Genomic DNA, 21,787 nt, shown 5'->3' on the forward strand with positions numbered 1-21,787 from the left:
ATAGACCACATCAATTTCATTTTTAGCTCACCTGCCAAAAAGGGCCATGTGAGCTTTTTCATCACTTGACTTCCGTCGTTATCTTTTACAAAAATTTATTCCTCTGAAACTACTCAGTTAAATTTAAACAAACTTGGCCACAATCAACGTTGGGGTATCAAGTTTTAAAAAATCTGTCCGATGACCCCGCTTGCCAACCAAGTTGGCCGACATGGTTAAAAATAGAACTTAGGGGTAAAATGCAAGTTTTGCCTATTATTTTGAAAACCATTATGAATAGAGAAAATCTGGAGCAGAAATGTTTAGAATGTTAAGCTCTACCAATTCTTCATATATATCAAAACTGTCAGACGACATTGCCCTTAAATGACAACTTTTACCATTTTTTTTCGTTTTTGCCTATTATCTTGTAAACTCTAATACATAGAGAGAAACTTTAAATTGCAAAAATGATCAGCAAGATAAGTTCTACAAATAAATCTGAATTGTCGAAATCGTCAGTTGACTACTTATTTGAGTTATTGCTCTTTGATGATGATTTTTACCAATTTTTTTTGCCTATCTTAAAATATATATTTGATAGATAGAGAAACTTAAATAAGCAAAAATGATCAGCAAAACAAGATCTGCAATTAAGACTTATGGAGGAAATTGTCCGACAACTCCTTATTCAAGTTATTGCTCTTTTATGAAGATTTTTACCTTTTTATTTTGAGTTTTGCCTTATATGATAAAAATTATAATAGATAAATAGACACTTTAAACCACAAAAATAATCAGCAAGGCAAGATCTACTAACAAGTAAAATTTTGTCGATATAGTTAGTAGACTGTCACTCTTTATAGGAGTGATTGGCCTTAAATGAGGGTTTTTTTTACCCTCTTTTGTGTTTTGAGCAAAAACTAAAGAAAGAAGAGAAAAACTAAACAAACTAAATGATCAGCAATACAAGATCAACAAAACAGAGATTTTTGTCATGAATTCTATTCTCGTCTACAATGTTGGAGAGTGTCTTTTGTTGAATATGCACATAGACCAAGGTGTGCGACACAGGCTCTTTAGAGCCTCTAGTTCATTTTCATGAAAATTATATGATGACGCCATATTTCAGTGGAATTGAGTTAGCCATTTTACCTCAGATAAATGTATCAATTCTTGGAGAACATAATTTTTTAGCTGTTTATGGGATAATAGTGAAATTTTGTGAAAGGACAGCTTTAAAATTTAAAACAACATCTTGCAGGTTTATCTTTAAATGCTTAAATTTTAAAAGGGCAATAAGTATTTGTCATTTATTTTGGCTTAATAGTTTTTGCTTTGTCAGTCTGTTCACAGCTTTTCCTACAGCCTTATTTAGATTGAGAAAAAACCAAATATTTCCATTAAAAAGCCAGTATTTGTGCACATTGTTTATTTATTTTTAGCCTATTTATTATTCACTGCTATTGCATCATGTGCAAACACCACAATATGTATTTTAAAGATTTCAACAGAGATTGGAGTCAATCATTGGACTGTGTAGGCTCTATATTTTTAGACATTTAGATGCATTTTGATTCACAGATTTTAAAAACTCTTTTTGCTTACCCTTATTTTGACAGTTTCAAATATACAGCATCTTTTTTCTTTGGGAATCATACATAAAGTTGTGCATGTGATTTGTAACCACAAACAATTAGAATTTTATCAAAACACCATGTCAAGAGGAAGATATCAAAAGAAGGGGTCATAGGTAAATTAACAGTAAATTTTTTTCATGTTTCTATTTTGCCTTAAATGTTTATGAAGATTAGATGTATGATATGAATAATGATAATGCCCAATGCAGTAAAAAAGTTTGATTTAAATATCTTTATTTTTGTAATTTGCTGTCTTGTTGTCTACAGTAGATAAGAGTTGGTTAAAAATTAATGACCTTCAATAAATAATGTTTCAGCACCGCCTACTGTTGCAGTCCTGCAACCATCATATTTTATTACTGTTGGAAACTCTGTCACTCTTGAATGTACTGTTTCATCTGTCCTTCCTGTAACATCAGTTCAATGGCAGAGAAATGTTGGTGGTACTATAACGACCATCACATCAACAAGTAACACCAACAAATACAGTGGTAATACTGTTACCACACCATCTCTCACTATTTCTGTTACGGCCCTAAGTGACACAGGAGATTATACATGTTTCGCCACCAACAGCGTAGGAACAGGACAGAGTACAGTCACCACCCTCACTGTAACAGGAAGTATGTGAAAACACCTACTTACAGTTTCCATATTTACTTTAAATCTTACCACTTTAATCACAACTGCCTATACAAATGGTTTTTTCATCTCCTTTGAATTCAGTGGAATCATATATTTATATATATACTTATCTTCCTGTGTTCACATTGACTTATATCCAATTTGTTATGTCACAGCTGCATGTATACTTTCAGTTTAATGCATCCACCTTGCATGTCCCAAGCTATTACATAGATTTATCTTTTTTTTAGTGCTTATATCTCCAGGAACATTACATAACAGTTCATACAAGTAGAACAGTATTCACTTATACACTCAAACCCTTATTTATATACTTATCTTCATGTGTTCACATTGTCTTATATCCAATCTGTTATGTCAAAGTTGCATGTATACTTTTAGTTTAATGCATTCACATTGCATGTCCCAAGCTATCACATACATACATTTTATATGTTTTCATATTTTTTGTAGAAAGTATGTATATTTTTCTTTAATACTTTGTATAAAGTTTCTGAACTTAAATGTAATTGTATCACTAATGGGTTGGTTGATTTGCTGATATAAATTAATCATCAGTCAATCAATCAATCAGCTTAGCTGCTTTCTTTACTTACACTTATCATCATTGATGATTTTCAGAAGTAACTGAGACACTAAGTAGTGAAAAATGTATATTTAGTTATAAGCTTTTATTCGCTTTTTGTCCCTCCTGAAAAAAATTTGTTGAAGGCGAGACAAAGGTGTTGCTTTTTAGGCAGTGATGATGACGACAGCATCTGCTTCAACAATTGTTAAGTTTTCTGCTTAAGTGAGTTTGATAGAAACTACTTGTGATAGATCAATAATATTTTCTATAAAGTTGCATTGCTATCAGTACATATTAGTTTGACAACTATTTCAAGGCTCTAATTAGCAATTTTCAATATTAAATTTTCTGCTTAAGTTAGTTTGATATGAACTACTTGTGATAGGTCAATGATATTTTCAATAAAGTTGAATTACTTTCGGTACATATCAGTTTCATGACAATTTCGAGGCCCTGCCTCCTAAGTCGTGGTCTGGTGATTTAGAAGTAATTAACAATATTCAATGTGATTTTTTTCTGCTAAAGTTAGTTTGATAGAAACTTCTTGTGATAGATCAGTGATATTTTCTATAAAGTTGCAGTTACTATCTGTACATATCAGTTTAACGACTATATCAGTTTAATGACTATTTCGAGGCCCTACCCCCTACGTCATGGTCCAGCAACTTTGAATTAATTAGCAATGTTACTATCCACCAGATTGTATTTTTCAGAATTTTGTGCTGACTAGCGAGACATTTCTCTGTGTCAACAGTTATTTTATTTTGTTTTCATTGTTTTTTTAATTTGTTTTGTTTTATCATTTTCGATAATTATCTAGTCTTTTGTTTTTAAAGTCTTCACTGTTGTATTTTGTTTCATTATTTTTCAGTACACATGTTCATTTTTATTAATTTGTGATTTAACTGAGAGAAGAAGTAGGAACAAGCGAAAGACTTATTTTATACACTATAAAAATGTTTTGTCCACACCTTATAACTTTAATTGACATCATGTTTCAGCACCACCTACAGTCACAGTCCAACAACCATCCTATTCTATTACTGTTGGAAACTCTGTCACTCTGGAATGTACTGTTACCTCTGTCCTTCCTGTAACATCAGTACAATGGCAGAGAAATGTTGGTGGTGCTATTACAACCATCACATCAACTAGTAACACCAACAAATACAGTGGTAGTACTGTTACCACACCATCTCTCACTATTTCTGTTACGGCCCTAAGTGACACAGGAGATTATACATGTTTCGCCACTAACAGTATAGGAACAGGACAAAGTACAGTCACTACCCTAACTGTAACAGGAAGTATGTGAAAACACCCATACTTACAGTTTCCATATTTGCTTTAAACCTTACCACTTTAATCACCTCGGCTTATAGATTTGTCTTATTAACGTCTCCATTGTATTCATTGGAATCACATATATAAATATGTATACCTACCTACTTGCTGTGTTCACATTGGGTTATATCTCCATTTTATATTTCACAGTTGCTTGTTTAGTATCATTTCTATGCATTCACCTTGCCAGTCACAAGCCATCATGTTTAATTTCTGTACATACTGCATCTTAAAAACATAATAAAATAGTTTATACTCATTGAAATGTGTTGCCTTATACACTCAGACCCCTTTGTTTTCATATTCTTTGTAGGAATTATTTGTTCTATATTACTTTGAATAATTTCTGAACTTAAGTGTTGTTAAATAACTGATTGATTTATTGATTAATGGTTGCTGAATAAATTTATATTATCATCAAAATTTATTTTCAGATGCAAGGTTTCCCCTGGGTCAATTTTCATTTTCGCCACCTCTTTTGCCAAAAACAGTTTATTTTTTGCTACTTTCAATTTTTTCCTCACTAACTAATATTAACATAGTTTTTGTTTAAAATTTTCCTTCTTTCTAACAAAAAAGAATCATTTTGCCACATTGTTGTCAATGATAATTCTACAAATCCATATTTTAATCTATATTGTGATAAAAAAAAAAACATTTCCTTTAAAAGATACTGTAAAATTGCAATATAGATAATGAAATCGTCATTTTTGACTTCTTGGAACACGCAATTCATCTTCAATAAAGTTTATCAGATATATACTTCCCATCTAGTTGAAGGATAAAGACTAAAGTCTGAGATTGTTCTTACTTTTGAATATATTTCTTCATAGGTGACATGTGACGCCATTTAACCACACCATTTTATTAAACAATACAATCATCACCTTTATTAATTAGTCCATTTGTTGCCTATAGCTATATAATGCAGTCAGCCGATTATTGATTTTCTGTCAAAATCGTAACGAGTTCAAGGTGAATTCCCAGTATTGTCAGAAAAACCCGTAAAAAGTAAACAAGATGAATGAAATTGAACCGTTATATTTCTTTCGCCAATAATGAATTTAAATCGCCACAATTTTTATTTTTTCGCAAAATGGGATAAATGGCGACCGCCAGCGGAAAGCCTGTTCAGATGTAAACGGGATATAACAAGTTTTAAGTTTTATATTTAGTTTTTATTGTTTTCATTGTTTTCATTGTTTTGTCTAGTCTTGTTTATTTCTTTTCATTTGATTATCTGTTTTGTTAATTTTCATTGGTGACTATATTTATTTTTAAAGTCATATGAAACCAGTTTTGGTAATTATAATTTTAAGGAAATTATTAAACCAATACACGAATATATATAATACTAAGTGCTTTTTACATTTATTACAAATCCGTAATGTCTAATTGACAAAAAGTATTTTATTCTGTGATTATTAATCAAAAACTTGAGTTACTAAATAACTTTTTTGTTTTGGTGCTGAAGTTAATGGATCATTATGTACTGATAAAAAATCAACATGCATCATGGAGCACATGAAAAATAAGTGACATAGTGGTGTATATTTTTTTTTCTATTTTCCATGAGTTTCCCATTTGTTAATTCACTTTGTCATATTAGTTGTTAAATGATATGGTGTAATTATTTTTTGGACATAATCAATTAATACTAACTTCCTTCCATGTTTGATTACCTTTTCTTTCATCAGGTTTTCCCTCGCACTTACGCTGTGAGGTTGATAAATTTCATACAAAAGGTGAAATGGTTAAGGTCACTGCATAGGGAAAAGCTGTTGGCTAATTAGAGTACGAGAATACAAAACTGTAAATTCAGAAATTATTGCATGTGTTTATTATTGCAATTTTTGAAAAATGGACAAAATGTGAAATTAATTATTGTGATTTTAGGAAAATCTTCATATATATCGATGTATCAGATATAAGAAGGCTAGTTATTATTGCGATACTCACCAAGTCGCATCATTACAATTTATAAAAACAATGCAATAATTTCTGAATTTACAGTAATTCAATAGTAGTACATTTCTGGAGATTTGGATTAAAATAAAAGATTTTCTTCAAAATGAAAGTCCATTTACATGTGTTTATAGTATAACTAAGCAATTTAAGTATATAAAATATATTCAATATTTTTGCTGAATTTGAAGTTTCATATGACTTTAATAATATTCAGTACACATGATCATGATTATTAATTTGTGAATAAACTGAAAGAAGAAGGTGGAACAATAGAGATTTTTTATTTTGTATCTTAGATTCAACACTAAATAAAATCGTTTGTCCGCACCTAATAACTTTCATTGATAACATGTTTCAGCTCCACCTACAGTCACTGTCCTACAACCATCATATTCTGTCACTGTTGGTGACTCTGTCACTCTGGAATGTACTGTTACCTCTGTCCTTCCTGTAACATCAGTACAATGGCAGAGAAATGTTGGTGGTGCTATTACAACGATCACATCAACAAGTAACACCAACAAATATAGTGGTAATACTGTTACCACACCATCTCTCACTATTTCTGTTACTGACCTCAGTGACACAGGAGATTATACATGTTTTGCCACGAACAGTGTAGGAACAGGACAAAGTACAGTCACCACTCTTACTGTGACAGGAAGTATGTGAAAACACCTACTTTTCATATATGCTTTATCGCACCTGATTATGTTTACATATATACCTGTTATTCAATGGAATCACATTTATATATTTACCCACTTCCTACCTGCTGTGCTCACATTGGCCTATATTCCCATTTGCATTTACACAATTTGCATTTATTCTGCCAATGTTGTTTTTTACACATGCATCTCCCCTGTCAACACATACAACTGTATTTGTATTATATCTTACCTCCTATATGCTTATGACCAACTATGATACTGTTCACCTGTAAAATCATATCCGTGTGCTTTATTTAGCCTTTCTATTAAGGTTTAGATCTTTTTAACTGTTTTATAAACTCTTTGCTGAGGTATGTTACTTACTGTAAACACTTGTATATCATTGTGGATAGTAAGTCATTTTGGAATGTTCTAATATTTAGTGAAAATACATGTTTTCAATAACTTTGAAGAAGACCTCTAAAACTTTTCAACAGAGGCAAAAAAATGAAATTTATCTTCACAGATAGTGAAGTATTGCACTTATGTATTTTATTTCAACATCATAAGTTTCTTTGGCTTCTGTCAACTTTGTATTATTATTGCATGATTTGTGGAATATGCAAATTATGTTTCAATTAATTGATACTATACAAAAGAAACAAACCAAATGGAGAATATTGTCTCTAACAGGAAGTATATAGTATTATTTTGGTAGAAAATCAAACATGCTGAGTAAATTATTTAAAAGAAAATAATAAGTGTTGCATTACATACTCTATTTATCAATGTTTTATCAATTACATTTTTGAGATTTCCTCAATAAAACAAAGGCTTTTTGAGGTTCAAGGATAAATACTGATTTAATTGTCATCTCTGATCTTAAATTTGCAAATTATTTTCAATGAAAGGGTTTACTACACAACCTTATTCTTTTTATCGAAGTGTTACAATTGTTGTAGCATGGACTTTGTGATTTCTATCATTGGAATTGCCAACCATTAAGGACTATGTGATTTCTATCATTGGAATTGCCAACCTGATTAAGGACTAAATAAATTTATCCATTTGTCTTTTCTTCTATTGGATGAAACTTCATTGAGAAAGTATCCAAAATAACAAACAACTACATCTGACTGAGTTTGAAGAAAAAGATTAATGGCATTAAATAAATGTTTAATTTGCAAAAACTTCTCTATTAACTTTAAACAGTTGTAAAAGTTATACTGTTCCTTAGATCTTCATCAATAGCTAATCATTTCTTTATTTTAACAACATTTAATTGTCTGCAGTCATTTCGTGTTGCCTGCAAAGAAAAGTAAGACATGGCTATTTTCTCATCAACATATTACAATGAATATTACAAGAAATGGACAGAAGCTTTCTCATGAACAAAAGATATCGTCTAGAGCAAAGTTTGTAAAATAAGTTTTTTTTAAATTACTTTTATGTACTATATATAAATGGGCTTATTATTTTTGTTTTGCAGTTAATATTTTTATACAGTCTGTGTTTCATGTATTTAGACTTTAATATCTTTAATCTAACGTTCATGGAAGTTTAAAAAATTTGGTCAGAAGCTTCTTCATGATCAGGAGATAGTCTGTGGAGGAAAATTTAGAATTGAAGTGAACTTCCTTTTTTTGGGCCCCAACTGATTAATCTGTGGAAGGTCTATACTATCAGCTTGTGCATCTGTCACAAATTGTTGCCTCTCTCTAAATTTAAAACCCCTTCGGGAGAGTAAGGAAACTTGACATAAGCATTCAACACTACAATAAGGTGTATTGCAAATAAGAAAGAAAACCATATATAAAATTACTACAACTTTGCCACCCCTTTGCTTATGTACAAAAGTGTTTCTGCTATCTAACTGAAAAAGCCCTGGAGTTGGGTAATGAAACTTGGCAGGTTTTTCACCACTACCAGAAGGTATGTCACATGTGAGATTGAAGAAAATATATGGTCAGTGTTAAAAACTTGGTTCAACTTAGTTAACCTTGTTAACATGTTATCTTACTTAAAAAACCCTTGCAGTATGGGGGAGAATATGTTGTGCATTTGTTAGATTTCTGCCTTCTATGACTGAGTTATGTCCAAATTGAATCACCCTAATTACTAATAAGATTGGTTTGGATGTACTTATTATTCGAGCTGTGCCCTTTATGATTTTTTTTGTGGGATCAAATGGTTTCATTGCAAATGTTAATGGTAATTGTTGCGTCAAAAAAAATTTTAAACTATGATTAAAAAACTTCCTATTAGGACCTTAATGCTTATTTTTTATACTTAACATCATTTCTAGAGCAAATTGATATAAATGCATGTAGTAGCTTTCATTATTTTATTTCATTTTATGTTTTCATTATTTGATCTAATTATATTATTTTTCATTACATTATTTTTGTTTTTATTAATTCATCTAACCAGTATTAAGTTTTATCATATTTCATTGTTTTTGGTTTTTCATTCTACATGTATATATCTATATATTTATGATTTGAATGTTAGTGAAAAGGGTAGTAAAAAAAAATTCATATAATTTTCTTCTGATTATGCTTTTCAAATTAGTTGCAGTATATTGAAGAATAAATTTATCAAGGGTAAATTTGTTAACCTTGTGAGCAATACTTCCTCTAATAGTGTCTTGATCATGAGGTTATCTTATTGATTTGGCCCTCCTAATGAAAAAAATTAGTCTGGCATATGTTAAATGCTTGGACCTATGGACAAGACACCCCCAAAATAACTACCCTCATATTAAATCTCTTTCCGTTCATTGAATATTTAACTTAAACTTATTTCAGCACCACCTACAGTTACAGTCCTACAACCATCATATTCTATTACTGTTGGAAACACTGTCACTCTGGAATGCACGGTTTCATCTGTCCTTCCCGTGACTTCAGTTCAATGGCAGAGAAATGTTGGTGGTGCTATTACAACCATCACATCAACAAGTAACACCAACAAATACAGTGGTAATACTGTTACCACACCATCTCTCACTATTTCCATAACGGAACTTAGTGACACAGGAGATTATACATGTTTTGCCACCAACAGTGTAGGAACAGGACAGAGTGCAGTCACTACTCTTACTGTAACAGGAAGTATGTCTCACTGTCTACAAGATGATATCCCTTTCCTTTTATCACGTCACTTGGTTTTTGGTCTTTTCTTTACTTGTTTATTATCTTAATAACAGATACCCTTCCATTTCTTCTATTATCAACTATCTTTATAACAGATACCCTTTCATTTCTATAATTTGCAATTATCTTTGTAACAGGTATCCTTTCATTTCTACAATTGTCGATTATCCTAATAACATGTATCACTTCGACAACTATGGAATCACATTCCTATATCACCAGCATCACCAAGTTAATTCAGTTTTGAGGGTATATTAATATTCTCGTCTTTTGAGGGTATATCAAGATTCTATCATCTTTTGCATAACCATTTACTAATAAATACTGTTCATAACTATTTACCATTACCAAAACACCAAACCTTTTGGTATTTTCAGCAATCTTACCTGTTAATGACCTCCTTCACTAATGTAGACTTGTATCATTGATTAATTCTTTAATTGTGATTTTTAATTTAAAGTTCTTTTAAATCATCAAACTGTATTCCTTTGAAATGACATAATGTATAACTTGTTCAACCAGCCCACTATGACTAAAGAACAGCATTATTATTTCTAGTTTTTGTATCAGTAGGTTAGTCTGTACATCCCATATCAGGTTAAAGTTTTGGTTATAGGAAGGTTTATGTTTGGTTTGATGGTAGTTTGTTGTCCAGTCAACTTTAAAACTTAGTCCATATAGTCAGTTTAAAGCAAATATATATGCCAAATAAGGCTTTATGACCAAAATTTTGAGACCCTCTTAACATGGAAATGTAAAAAATGTGGGAACAGAGCATAGAGTCCATAGGACATATACTCTTTGTTTTTGTGAAATTTTCTGATCATTAATATCTCACTGTTAAGGTCAAGGAACAGTAAATGGCTATGTCACAGATTTAGGTAAAATTTTTCATCGTCTTTTGATCTAAATCTGTTTCCTTAACTTCTTTATCAATGACTTCTTCTGACTTCATCTGAGGATGTCTGAGATTTTCATGGTTTGCCCTTTCAACAATGTTTATGATTCTTATCATCAGGTTTGCTTTGAAATGGAAGCTTTCACATAAATGACGTTTGTGGTTTCTTCGAGTTTGACAATGTCATAATAAAGGAATGAAATTTCCAATGTAGTCTGCAGTTACACTTTACTTCTGATGAAAATATATCTTTCTAAGTTAGTAAACAATTTCCAGTTAAATGTTTTATACAATTTGGACAGATTGATTACTTTTTAAATTGAGAAAAAACATTGTGTAGCCAACAAGCGTGAGATTGAAATCAAGAAATGCTGCATCAGTTAGATGAGAAATTGGTTTCCATGTAATGATTTGACAAGCAATTTTATCATCTTGTTCTTTGACACAAAATAAAAGTCAGTTCTTGCATGCTGGTAAGTAAATTTGTATGTTTGGAAATAACATCTCGGGAGTAAATCTTATCATTCCTGTCAAATTTCTACAGAAATAAGGTTCACATTATTACTTTAAAGCTTAGGATACATTACTTAAAAATATTTTGTTATTGATTTTTAGCTGTACCAACTGTAATCATCCAACAACCAACATACTCTGTTACCACTGGTAACTCCATTACCTTGGTGTGTACTGTGACCTCAAACCTTGCTGTCAATTCTGTTTACTGGCAGAGGAATATTGGTGGTACAGTAACAACTATCACATCAACCAACACCAACAACAAATACAGTGGTAGTACTATTTCCCAACCATCTCTAACCATCTTTAATGCAGCACAAAGTGATGCTGGGGTTTACACATGTTTTGCCACCAACAGTGTAGGAACAGGACAGAGTACAACTACCTCACTGTCTGTTACTGGAAGTAGGTGTTATTATGTTACTGATTAACTCTTTTCATATGCATTTTTATCAGTCTTTGTATTTTTTGGGGGTATTTTTTGTTGTCTGTTTCAATAGAATACTGAATAGTGTGTGAAATTACCTGAATTATTTGTCCATATGAAAACATGTTTTGCTTCTGGTGGATTATACCATATCTGGTATATCAAGCAAATCTTAGCATCTTCTATTTCCATGATGAAAATTTAAATATATATCAAAAATTTGTCCTAAAATATTGGTATATATAAATAAGAAGATGTGGTATGAGTGCCAATGATACAACTCTCCATCCAAGTCACAATGTTTAAAAAGTAAACAATTATAGGTCAAAGTACGGCCTTCAACACGGAGCCTTGGCTCACACCGAACAGCAAGCTATAAAGGGCCCCAAAGTGACTAGTGTAAAACAATTCAAACAGGAAAACCAATGGTCTAATCTAAATAAAAAATCGAGAAACGAGAAACAATTTTGAACCAGATTAACAAACGACATCCACTGAACAACAGGCTCCTGACTTGGGACATAGCCTTCTTCAGTCAGTGCATATTCGACATCCAAAGAGAAAAATATTGGTCTGTGCACCAATATTTTTTTCAGATATTTAATGACATATTCATTTTCTACGTGAATTCATTGATACCTTTGATAATAACATTAAACTTGACTGTTGACAGTACCTCCCCAGTTATTGCATACCCTTTGGTCTAATAGAAATAAATGAGTATAGTTTGGAGTCCTTCATTAGAAAGTAGACTTTTGAACCTATGCTTCATAACCCAAGTAATGTTTTATGCAGAGTGCTTACATTTCTTATCTGGTTCCCTTGGGGGTGAGCAATCATCAATATTTTGACTATATATATGATTGGAATTTTTCATTGATGTTAAAAGTACAAATAGGTTCAAATTGCAATAAAGTCTTAACATATTCATTCTGTAAATGCATGTGTTAATCAAATTGCATTAATCATAATGATTAGCTATAATGTAGTTAACTTTTAATTGTGGAGTTATGTTATATAAACTACTTTTGAAAATCCTTATTAAGTGACACTTTTCCATCATTCTGGTCTCTGTTTTATAATGAAGTTATATGATTTTGACAAAAATATTTATCATAGAAGCTATTGAATCAGATTTCATTCATTTGATTTAGGAGGTAACTTGTATTATATTTTAAGCAACAACGGCATCAATTGGTGATTTGATGGTCGCAAATTAAGTTTAATGGTGATCAGTTAGCGGAGCCAGTTAACTGGTATTTGCGACCACCAAATCACCAATTGATGCCATCGTAGCTTAAAATACAATATTGTTATCTCCATTCTAATGAAACTGATGGAAAACAACGTCAAAACATACATTTAAAATCTGTCATACGTTATCTGCGCTTGCGTGTACGTTTTCATAGTATCAATTGTGAATTGATGCCATGAAAATTGGTGATGTTATCCAATCAAAATGAACATTTGTTTTCACCTGTCCTAAGTCAGGAATCTGATGTTCAGTAGTTGTCGTTTGTTGATGTAGTTCATAAGTGTTTCTCGTTTCTCGTTTTTTATATAGATTAGACCGTTGGTTTTCCCGTTTGAATGGTTTTACACTAGTAATTTTTTGGGGCCCTTTATAGCTTACTGTTCGGTGTGAGCCAAGGCTCCGTGTTGAAGACGGTACTGTGACCTATAATGGTTTACTTTTATAAATTTTGACTTGGATGGAGAGTTGTCTCATTGGCACTCATACCACATCTTCGTATATCTATTATAAACGATGTTGCATTAGAATAACTGTTAAACAGAGTTAATTTTGTTGCAAAACACATCATGTAAATATATTTTTTTTTAGGTATTCCTGTAGTGAATATATTACAGCCAAACTACAATGTTGTCATAGGAAACACTGTGACATTGGAATGTACTGTTTCGGCAAATCCTTTCCAAACCAGTGTTGTCTGGCAGAAAATTCAGAATGGTGTTACAAGTAATGTCAATACAGGACTTGTCACTAAATATACTGGTGCTACAGTAAACACTCCATCCTTGACCATATCTAATACAGATACAACAGATTCTGCAAATTATGTTTGTACTGCTACTAACAGTGTTGGAACAGGAACCAGTTCTCAAACTTCACTATCTGTTACTGGAAGTAAGTCATTTACTTAAAAAAGTTAATAGATCTCTTTGAATATTTGTTTAAATTAGTCAGTTCACCAATAACATTGTTTAGTTCTATCATCAGAACTAGATATTGCTGAAAGTCAGGTCTCAGATATCATTGTTTGGTCCCAGTGAGTCAGTTTTCAGATAACATTGGCCAGTTCAGGTGAGTCAGTTCACAGATAACATCTAGTCCTGGTGAATCAGTTTTCAGATAACATTGGCCAGTTCAGGTGAGTCAGTTCACAGATAACATCTAGTCCTGGTGAATCAGTCTCGGATAACATTATCTTGTCCTAGTGAGTCAACTGTTATCAATGCCTGGTTCTAGTGAATCAGATTTCAGATATCATTGCCCGGTTCGGGTGTTTCAGTTCTCAGATAACATTGTCTAGTTCTAATCAATTCTCAGATATCATCCCATGTCTATTCCTGGTGAGTCAGTTCTCAGTTACCATCCTACTGTCTATTCCTGGTGAGTCAGTTCTCAAATATCGTCTCATTGACTATTCCTGGTGAGTCAGTTCTCAAATATCATCTTTTTGTCTATTCCTGGATGAGTCAGTACTCAGTTATCATCCCACTGTCTATTCCTGATGAGTCAGTTCTCAAATATCATCTCATTGTCTATTCCTGGTGAGTCAGTTCTCAAATATCATCCTATTGTCTATTCCTGGTGTATTTTTGTGCTGATGCAGCGTAAAGCAATCACCAATCAATCTATCAATCAATCTATTCCTGGTGAATCAGTACTCAGTTATCAGCCCACTGTCTATTCCTGATGAGTCAGTTCAAAGTTATCCCATTGTCTACAGGTAGACCTGGTGTATATTTCACTAAGCTCTCTACAGTTTAGCATAAAGTGGAAAATTTTCGTGAAGTGCTTATTTTGGCTAAGTTCCTGACTAAAACAAAATTGTGAAAATATCCCCTGGTGTAAATTTTATCTTTAAGAAAATATTACAATCATGAAAAAGTAAAATGTGAAAATAAAACCTTGCAAACAGGTTTGGTCAAAGAAATCACAAATTTTAAATTGACAAAAATAAAACCACTTAAAGTACATGTATTATTACATACTGCAATTCACCATTTGTAGATTTATTCTTGAAATTCAACCATTATTAATAATTTGAGTAAATACAAATTCATACTTTTTTCTGTTCTTGTATGTTATCCATAGTAAATCCTCAGACTATCTCTGTTATTGCCTATTATCAGAAGTAAGTACTTAGTAATTTATATCTCTGCTATTGCCTGTTTTCCTTAGTAAGTCATCAGAAAACTGTCTCTGTTATTGCCTGTTATCCACAGTAAATCCTTAGAAAACTGTGTCTGTTATTGCCTTTTATTTACAGTTAGTCCTAAAAAAAACCTTGTCTGTTACTGCCTGTTATCCATAAACTATGTCCGTTATTTCCTGTTATCCATAGTAAGTCATCCATGTTATAAGTACTTGTATTCATTTTTTATACCCTTTTTGTAGACATTTTGTGTCGCTATCTGGACTTGTGTTATTCATTGTTGGTTTTTTTGTTTTTACCTCTATGTTTTCAGAGGAGTTTGGTGTTGGTGATTTGTGTTTTACTGTACAACATTTTTGGTAATTCCTGTTATTCTGTATGTATTGTGACATTTAACACAACCTAAATAAGGGTAGGTGTCTTTTGGTTGTTGGGTTGCTGTCTCATTGACATATACCCTACATCTCCTTTTTTATAGGAATGGAACATGATGAATTGGATGTCTAGTCTAAAATACAATCAGTTGCACCTTTGAATAAAAACATGAGATTTTCTTGGTGTTTAATTTTTAGCTGAAGATGAACATTTGATATCTTTTGGTTTTTGTGATGTTGGGTTGCTTACTCATCGATGTATATTCCAAATCTCCTGTAATTAATATTTGATGTTAAAATTAATGGTTTGAACACCACAGTCCTTTGATTTGAAAATCGTGATTTTATGGGATGTGAAGAATTTTTTGTATTTATATCATGTATACATGTCCTGTATTTTCTTACAGGTATTCCTGTTGTACAAATACAACAATCATCATACTCTGTTAATCTGGCACAAACTGTAACACTAGTATGTACTGTAACTGCTAACCCTACACATACCACTGTCCAATGGCAGAGAACACAGAATGGAGTCACTACAAATATTGGTGTCGGATCTGGGAAATACAGTGGTGGTACTGTAAATTCACCATCACTTAGTATCAATAATGCTGACCTGAATGATATCGGACAATATGTATGTTCTGCTACCAACATTGTAGGAACTGGAAGCAGCACAGCAACTACTTTAAATGTTGTTGGAGGTATGATTCAAAAGTTAAAATATTTCATTAAATTAAACCAATGTTGTTGTTTTTTTTTTGCTGGGGAAAGAGGGGGGGGGGGGGGGTGGGGGGGTCAATGGGAGGATTTACAATATGTTATCTATAAAAGAAAGTATTATTGAATAAGAACTGCAAGATTATCATCTGAAAAGAAGGTTATTAGTTGGATCATCAGGATGGGGGAGACATATAGTAAGATTTGTCATAAATTGAGACATTTGTTTAAAATATGATATTTGGTGTGACTGTTACTAGATCTTCTTGCGGTCCTTTAACCTATATATAAAAGCTGAATTGACTGCTGTCAGATAAATAAAACATTGTCTGAAAAGAAAACATGTGAAATTACAATTCTAATATTGAATTGATTAAGGCTTTTGATCTTAAGTTACATGAGAGTTACAAAGAGATAGACCTACCACTTTTCAATTAAGTGGATGTGGTTCAATGGGCTAGATTTGTACTCCAACCCATGAGTTAAGAGTCCCAATGAGAGCATTTGTATAAGTTGTTAGTGATTAGAGCACGAAGTTTTGTGATTCCCTCAAATAACAATGTAAATATGTTTTCATAAATGAGAAATTTAATACAAAAAAATAGAAATATTTTAACCACAGGGAGGTTACTTCCTATTATTGGGAAATGGGGATGTGCCAAAAATATGGGTCATAATTTTGCGAGATTTATATAAAAATGACCCTCCTTTTTAATGACATAATATATTAAAATACATTTACGTTTAATAACTGTATTTTGATTTGGGGTATGATCTACATATAATATATAAATATGCTATTGACAATCTTACGTTATTAATGGTCAATTATATCAAATAAAATCAATTCATTTGAAAGTTCAACTTTCAAATAAGTTCCCAAATGAACCCAGGATGTCAATTCATATATAAAAACTGAAGGGTACCTGTATATTTATGAGTGATGATAAAGATTAAGTGCTTATATAACCATAGGTCATATTTTAGATATTGTATATAAGTATAGGTCATTCTTTCTTAAATATTTGTATAACTATAGGTACTGAATTTCAGTGAATGTTATATTAAAATGGGTACTTTTTTTGATGCAAAAATTGCTCACCCCTACCAAAAAAATATCGAAGTTACCCCCCCTTTTGATAACAGTATGATTAATATAATACCTTAACTTTACAGATCCACCAACAGTTGTAATACAGCAACCATCATACAACGTGTTAGTGGGTAACACCATTACGTTAGTATGTACTGTAACATCCACCCCTGGAGCTACATCAGTTGTTTGGCAACGTACCACAAATGGTGTTACAACAACAATCAGTTTAGCAAATACTAATAAGTATAGTGGCTCTTCTGTAAATGTCCCATCTCTGACCATCTTTAGTTCTGCCGAGAGTGATGAAGGAAGTTATGTTTGTCAGGCAACGAACCAGTTTGGAACAGGATCTAGTTCAGCAACTACACTTACCGTTACTGGAAGTAAGTAAAATACTTTTTTTGCCATGGCGTTGTCTGTTGACTTTCGATTTATGAGTTTCAATGTCCCTTTGGTATCTTTGACCGCTCTTTTAAATATTTATAAAAAGTTTTTTTTGGCAAATCAAAATTGATTGTTTAATATATCTTTACAGCTTTGAATTGTTATTTAAGCCATCTTTTCCCCATTTTGTAACACTCCTGCATGCACGTACTTTATATCTATTACAAATCTATAATGTATTATCAACAAATAAGGTTTCTTTCAGTATTTGTTGGTAGGAAGCTAATTAACTTTCGAGTGTGTTGCTGAAGTTTACCAGGTTGTGACATTGATAAACATACAATACAAAGCATGTGTAGCTTGTGACGAATAAGTAAATTGTTAGAGCCATGACATTCTTTTTTATATTTTCCATGCGTTCCCAGTTGTTAATTAAACTTTTTCATAATGTTGTTTAACGATTTGTTGCATTAAATGTGTTCTTTAAGAATCAGTTACTACTTTTTACCTTCCAGTACACATTTGTTTATATTCTTTCATCAGGGTTTTCCCAAAGCACTTGCGCTGTGCTGCGGCTGAAGTTCTAACGACAGGTCATGTGGCTAAGGTCACTGCATACGGGAAAATATCGTTGAATTATTGACCAGGAAGACAATAATTTAATAGATGGATATTATGAAGATTTTGATAATATATAAAGGATTTTCTTTTTAAAAAAAGTTTACGTACACTTGTTTTATAGTAAAACTTAGCCATTCAAGTATATAAAACATATTCAACTTTTTTTTTAAATTTGAAGTTTCATATGAATTTAAATGTTCAACGAAGTACAAATTTTCTATAGGCTTGTAGCCAGAATTTAGCAAGTCTTGTAGCAGACTTTAGCAAAAACATGAAATCAAATGTCCATGAAAATACACTTTTTCCTCAATCCAAGAAAATTGGTATCCATGAAAATAAATGAATCACAGTAAAGTATTTCATTTATAAAACTTATTACTGGTATTCAAAACTGTTATAACCGTTTCTTTGTCTTTGTAAAATGGAGATGTATTTTACTCCTTTTTATTTATTTGTCAGATCCTACTTTTACAAGTACCTGTTAAGATTCTGTCTAAACTTACAGAAAGCTGTCTACCAAAAATACAGAGATTTCATATTGAAGGAACACTTATATTTAAAAAAAATCAGATTGAATTTGAATATATGATATATAATTCTGAATTGATTTTAATTTTTATGCTACTTCACCCTCCTTTAAAAGTATGTGGCATAGTGTTTCTTGTTTTTGCATCCCTCTGTCCATTTGTTTGTGTGTATGTTCATTCATTTGTCCATCCTTATAAGGTTTAAGTTTTGGAGTAAGGTAGTTTACCATGGCGTTGTGATTACATCAACTTGAAACTTAGTACACATGTTAATGATGATGTTATTTTTCCCGCTTCAGGTTAAAGTTTTTGGTCAAGGTAGTTTTTGATGAAGTTGAAGTCCAATCAACTTGAAACTTAGTACACATGTTCCCTATGATATGATCTTTCTAATTTTAAAGCCAAATTAGAGTTTTGACCCCAATTTCACAGTCCACTGAACATAGAAAATTATAGTGCGAGTGGGGCATACGTGTACTATGGACACATTCTTGTTTTTTTATAATATTCCAAATTATAGTTTTGAACCATATTTTTCAGTTCACTGAACATGGAAGTGTAATAACGTTAGTGAGGCATGGTTTTCTATGGATACATAACGTTCTTATTTTATACAAATGTCAGTTAAATGAAATTTTGTCATTAAGATACAATATAGATATTGGCAGTTTTTATGCATTGGAATATGTTAAGACTGTTTCAAAATATATTTTAACTTGATATATATCCTTTTTTTTTTAGGTTTTATTCAGCAATTTTAGCATGTTTTGTATATGAATTTCCTTTTTTCTCTTGTTTTTTTTCAAAGTTTTATAATGAGTCAGTGGTTGATAAAAAGTTACTGTTGACCATTCCAAAGTATTACACAGGCATCAGTCATCGATGAAAACCTTTGACATTACATATTCCAAAAAATTTGAACATTTTCTAAATGGAAATCTTATTTGAAAGTGTAGAAATTCAATCCAATTGGCTGAATATCTTCATGATAACTTAAAGTTGTCTGAATGTAGAATCTGGAAATTCATTTCTGATAAAAGGATGGTGTATACTTAGATAAAAAAAAAATTATTTTAATGATGCACAATGATTTTTTTTCACAGGTATCCCAGTAGTTCAGATTTTACAATCTACATACCAAGTAAACTTTGGCAGTACTAGAGTATTGGAGTGTACAGTTAGTTCAAACCCCACCCACACGACTGTACAGTGGCAGAAATTAGTCAACAATCAATTTCAGTCCATCAACTTTGCCAATAATAAATATAGTGGATCTTCTGTTTCTACTCCATCTTTAACAGTTAATTCAGCTGACTTGAATGATGAAGGATTTTATATTTGCACAGCTACTAATAGCTTAGGAACAGGACAGAGTTCACAGACTTTCTTAGATGTCATTGGAAGTATGATATTCTTTACAAACTTTTATGTAGAATTATTACGTGTATTTTTTGTTGCAATTTTTTATCATCTGACAAGAATGTGACATTAATAAATTTGTTTAAAGAAATGCTACATACAGTTTATAATGTTCCCTCTTTCAATTAAAAGATCCAATTAATGAGATAAAAGATTTATCACAGTTTTTGCAATAATTAAAATGTCACAAAAATTTCAAAATGAATTATGTAAAATTGAGACAAAAATTCCACAAGAGACAGAGAAACCTGGTCATGTCTGGCATGGCGTAGTAAAATAAATTTGATTAGATTTTAAGAAGGGTTTTTAATTTCGGTCCATCAAAACAAAAACAAAAATCAAAATATCGTACAAGACATAAATATGTATAGAATTACTGTGTACTTTAGCTTAATTACAATATTTTTGTTCTAATTTTTTGTCAGCATTCATTAAATTTTAGTGCTAAACATATTTTCTTTTTTAAAAATATAATGCATGCCAATGTCATACAAATTCGTAAAAAATGGAGATGGAGGAATATGCATTTATAAATGAGAAATAAATGGTCATTTTATGATGAGCAAAAAAAAGAAAATAACTGTTGCTTTTATCAATTTTTACAAAACAGGGTGAATAATAAGCTTCAAGCAGAAAAGCATGAGAAAAAAAATTGCAAACATGCACACAAAATAACACTTTACCACTTGTGTATGATGGGGATATTGGTTTGGTCCTTTTTGCAAGGTTACCCCACTTCTAATTTTTAAAATTGATGAAGTATTTTTATATAACCTATGAATGAGAAAATTCCTAATTGTTTGTGGTCATCTTCTGTTGCTTTTAACTTAACATCTTTCCCATTTGTAGACAGGTTCTTTTCATGCATGAGGATGAAACAACTTACCTTGTCCTAAAATATCTTTCTGAATTATGACACAAACTTATTATAAAGGGCTATTTAACACAGATTTTTGTTCTGTATAATATTTGTGTAACAAACATTTCCAGATCTTATTTAGAATTGTATTTTTAAGAACACAAACATAACGGATGATGTGTTATCCTTTCTGTTTTTGTTTAAACATAATAAAATAATGCACATTGTTTGAGGTAAATGCAGCTACATAGATATTTTATATATTTTCGGGGATGACAATTTTTGTAGAGTAGGCAGGAATAAAAAAAAGCATGAATATACATTTTAATTTTTTTCTTAAAACTGGAAAAATTGGTTCAGCTGATTTGTAAACAAACAAATTAAAAAAATCATTGCCTCATTACAACAAGTAAAGATTTTAAAAACACTTTGCAATGAATTGAAGGTGGGTAAATTTATAGCAAGCATTAGAAGTTATGCTTCTTTAACTTGCTCCCTTTTTGCTCTATTTAAAAAAGGTGAAATAACAATAATTCTTTAGCGACTATTTTTTTTATAGAATATGTTAATTATTCTTTAAATCAATAATAACT

At 31.3% G+C, this 21,787-nt stretch overlaps 1 protein-coding gene across 13 annotated transcripts in view; it reads left to right on the forward strand.

The window, feature by feature from the left end:
- Positions 1-21,787, forward strand: part of LOC127698596 (hemicentin-1-like) — a 213,465-nt gene that overhangs the window by 147,076 nt on the left and 44,602 nt on the right. For 6 of the 13 annotated variants that reach the window (XM_052202111.1, XM_052202112.1, XM_052202113.1 and 3 more), the window contains 5 exons: positions 11,463-11,768; positions 13,634-13,936; positions 15,973-16,272; positions 17,465-17,767; positions 20,020-20,319. The exons of 1 other annotated variant lie outside the window; for it this stretch is intronic. In XM_052202111.1, the coding sequence (XP_052058071.1) occupies positions 11,463-11,768; positions 13,634-13,936; positions 15,973-16,272; positions 17,465-17,767; positions 20,020-20,319 (1,512 nt within the window). Of the gene's footprint in view, positions 1-1,936; positions 2,243-3,833; positions 4,140-6,502; positions 6,809-9,601; positions 9,908-11,462; positions 11,769-13,633; positions 13,937-15,972; positions 16,273-17,464; positions 17,768-20,019; positions 20,320-21,787 lie in introns of all 13 variants that reach the window. 6 more of the 13 variants (XM_052202114.1, XM_052202118.1, XM_052202119.1 and 3 more) reach the window with 3 other exon arrangements.

The sequence above is a fragment of the Mytilus californianus genome, unplaced genomic scaffold, assembly GCF_021869535.1.
Source record: "Mytilus californianus isolate M0D057914Y unplaced genomic scaffold, xbMytCali1.0.p SCAF_4, whole genome shotgun sequence".
Classification (NCBI taxonomy): domain Eukaryota; kingdom Metazoa; phylum Mollusca; class Bivalvia; order Mytilida; family Mytilidae; genus Mytilus; species Mytilus californianus.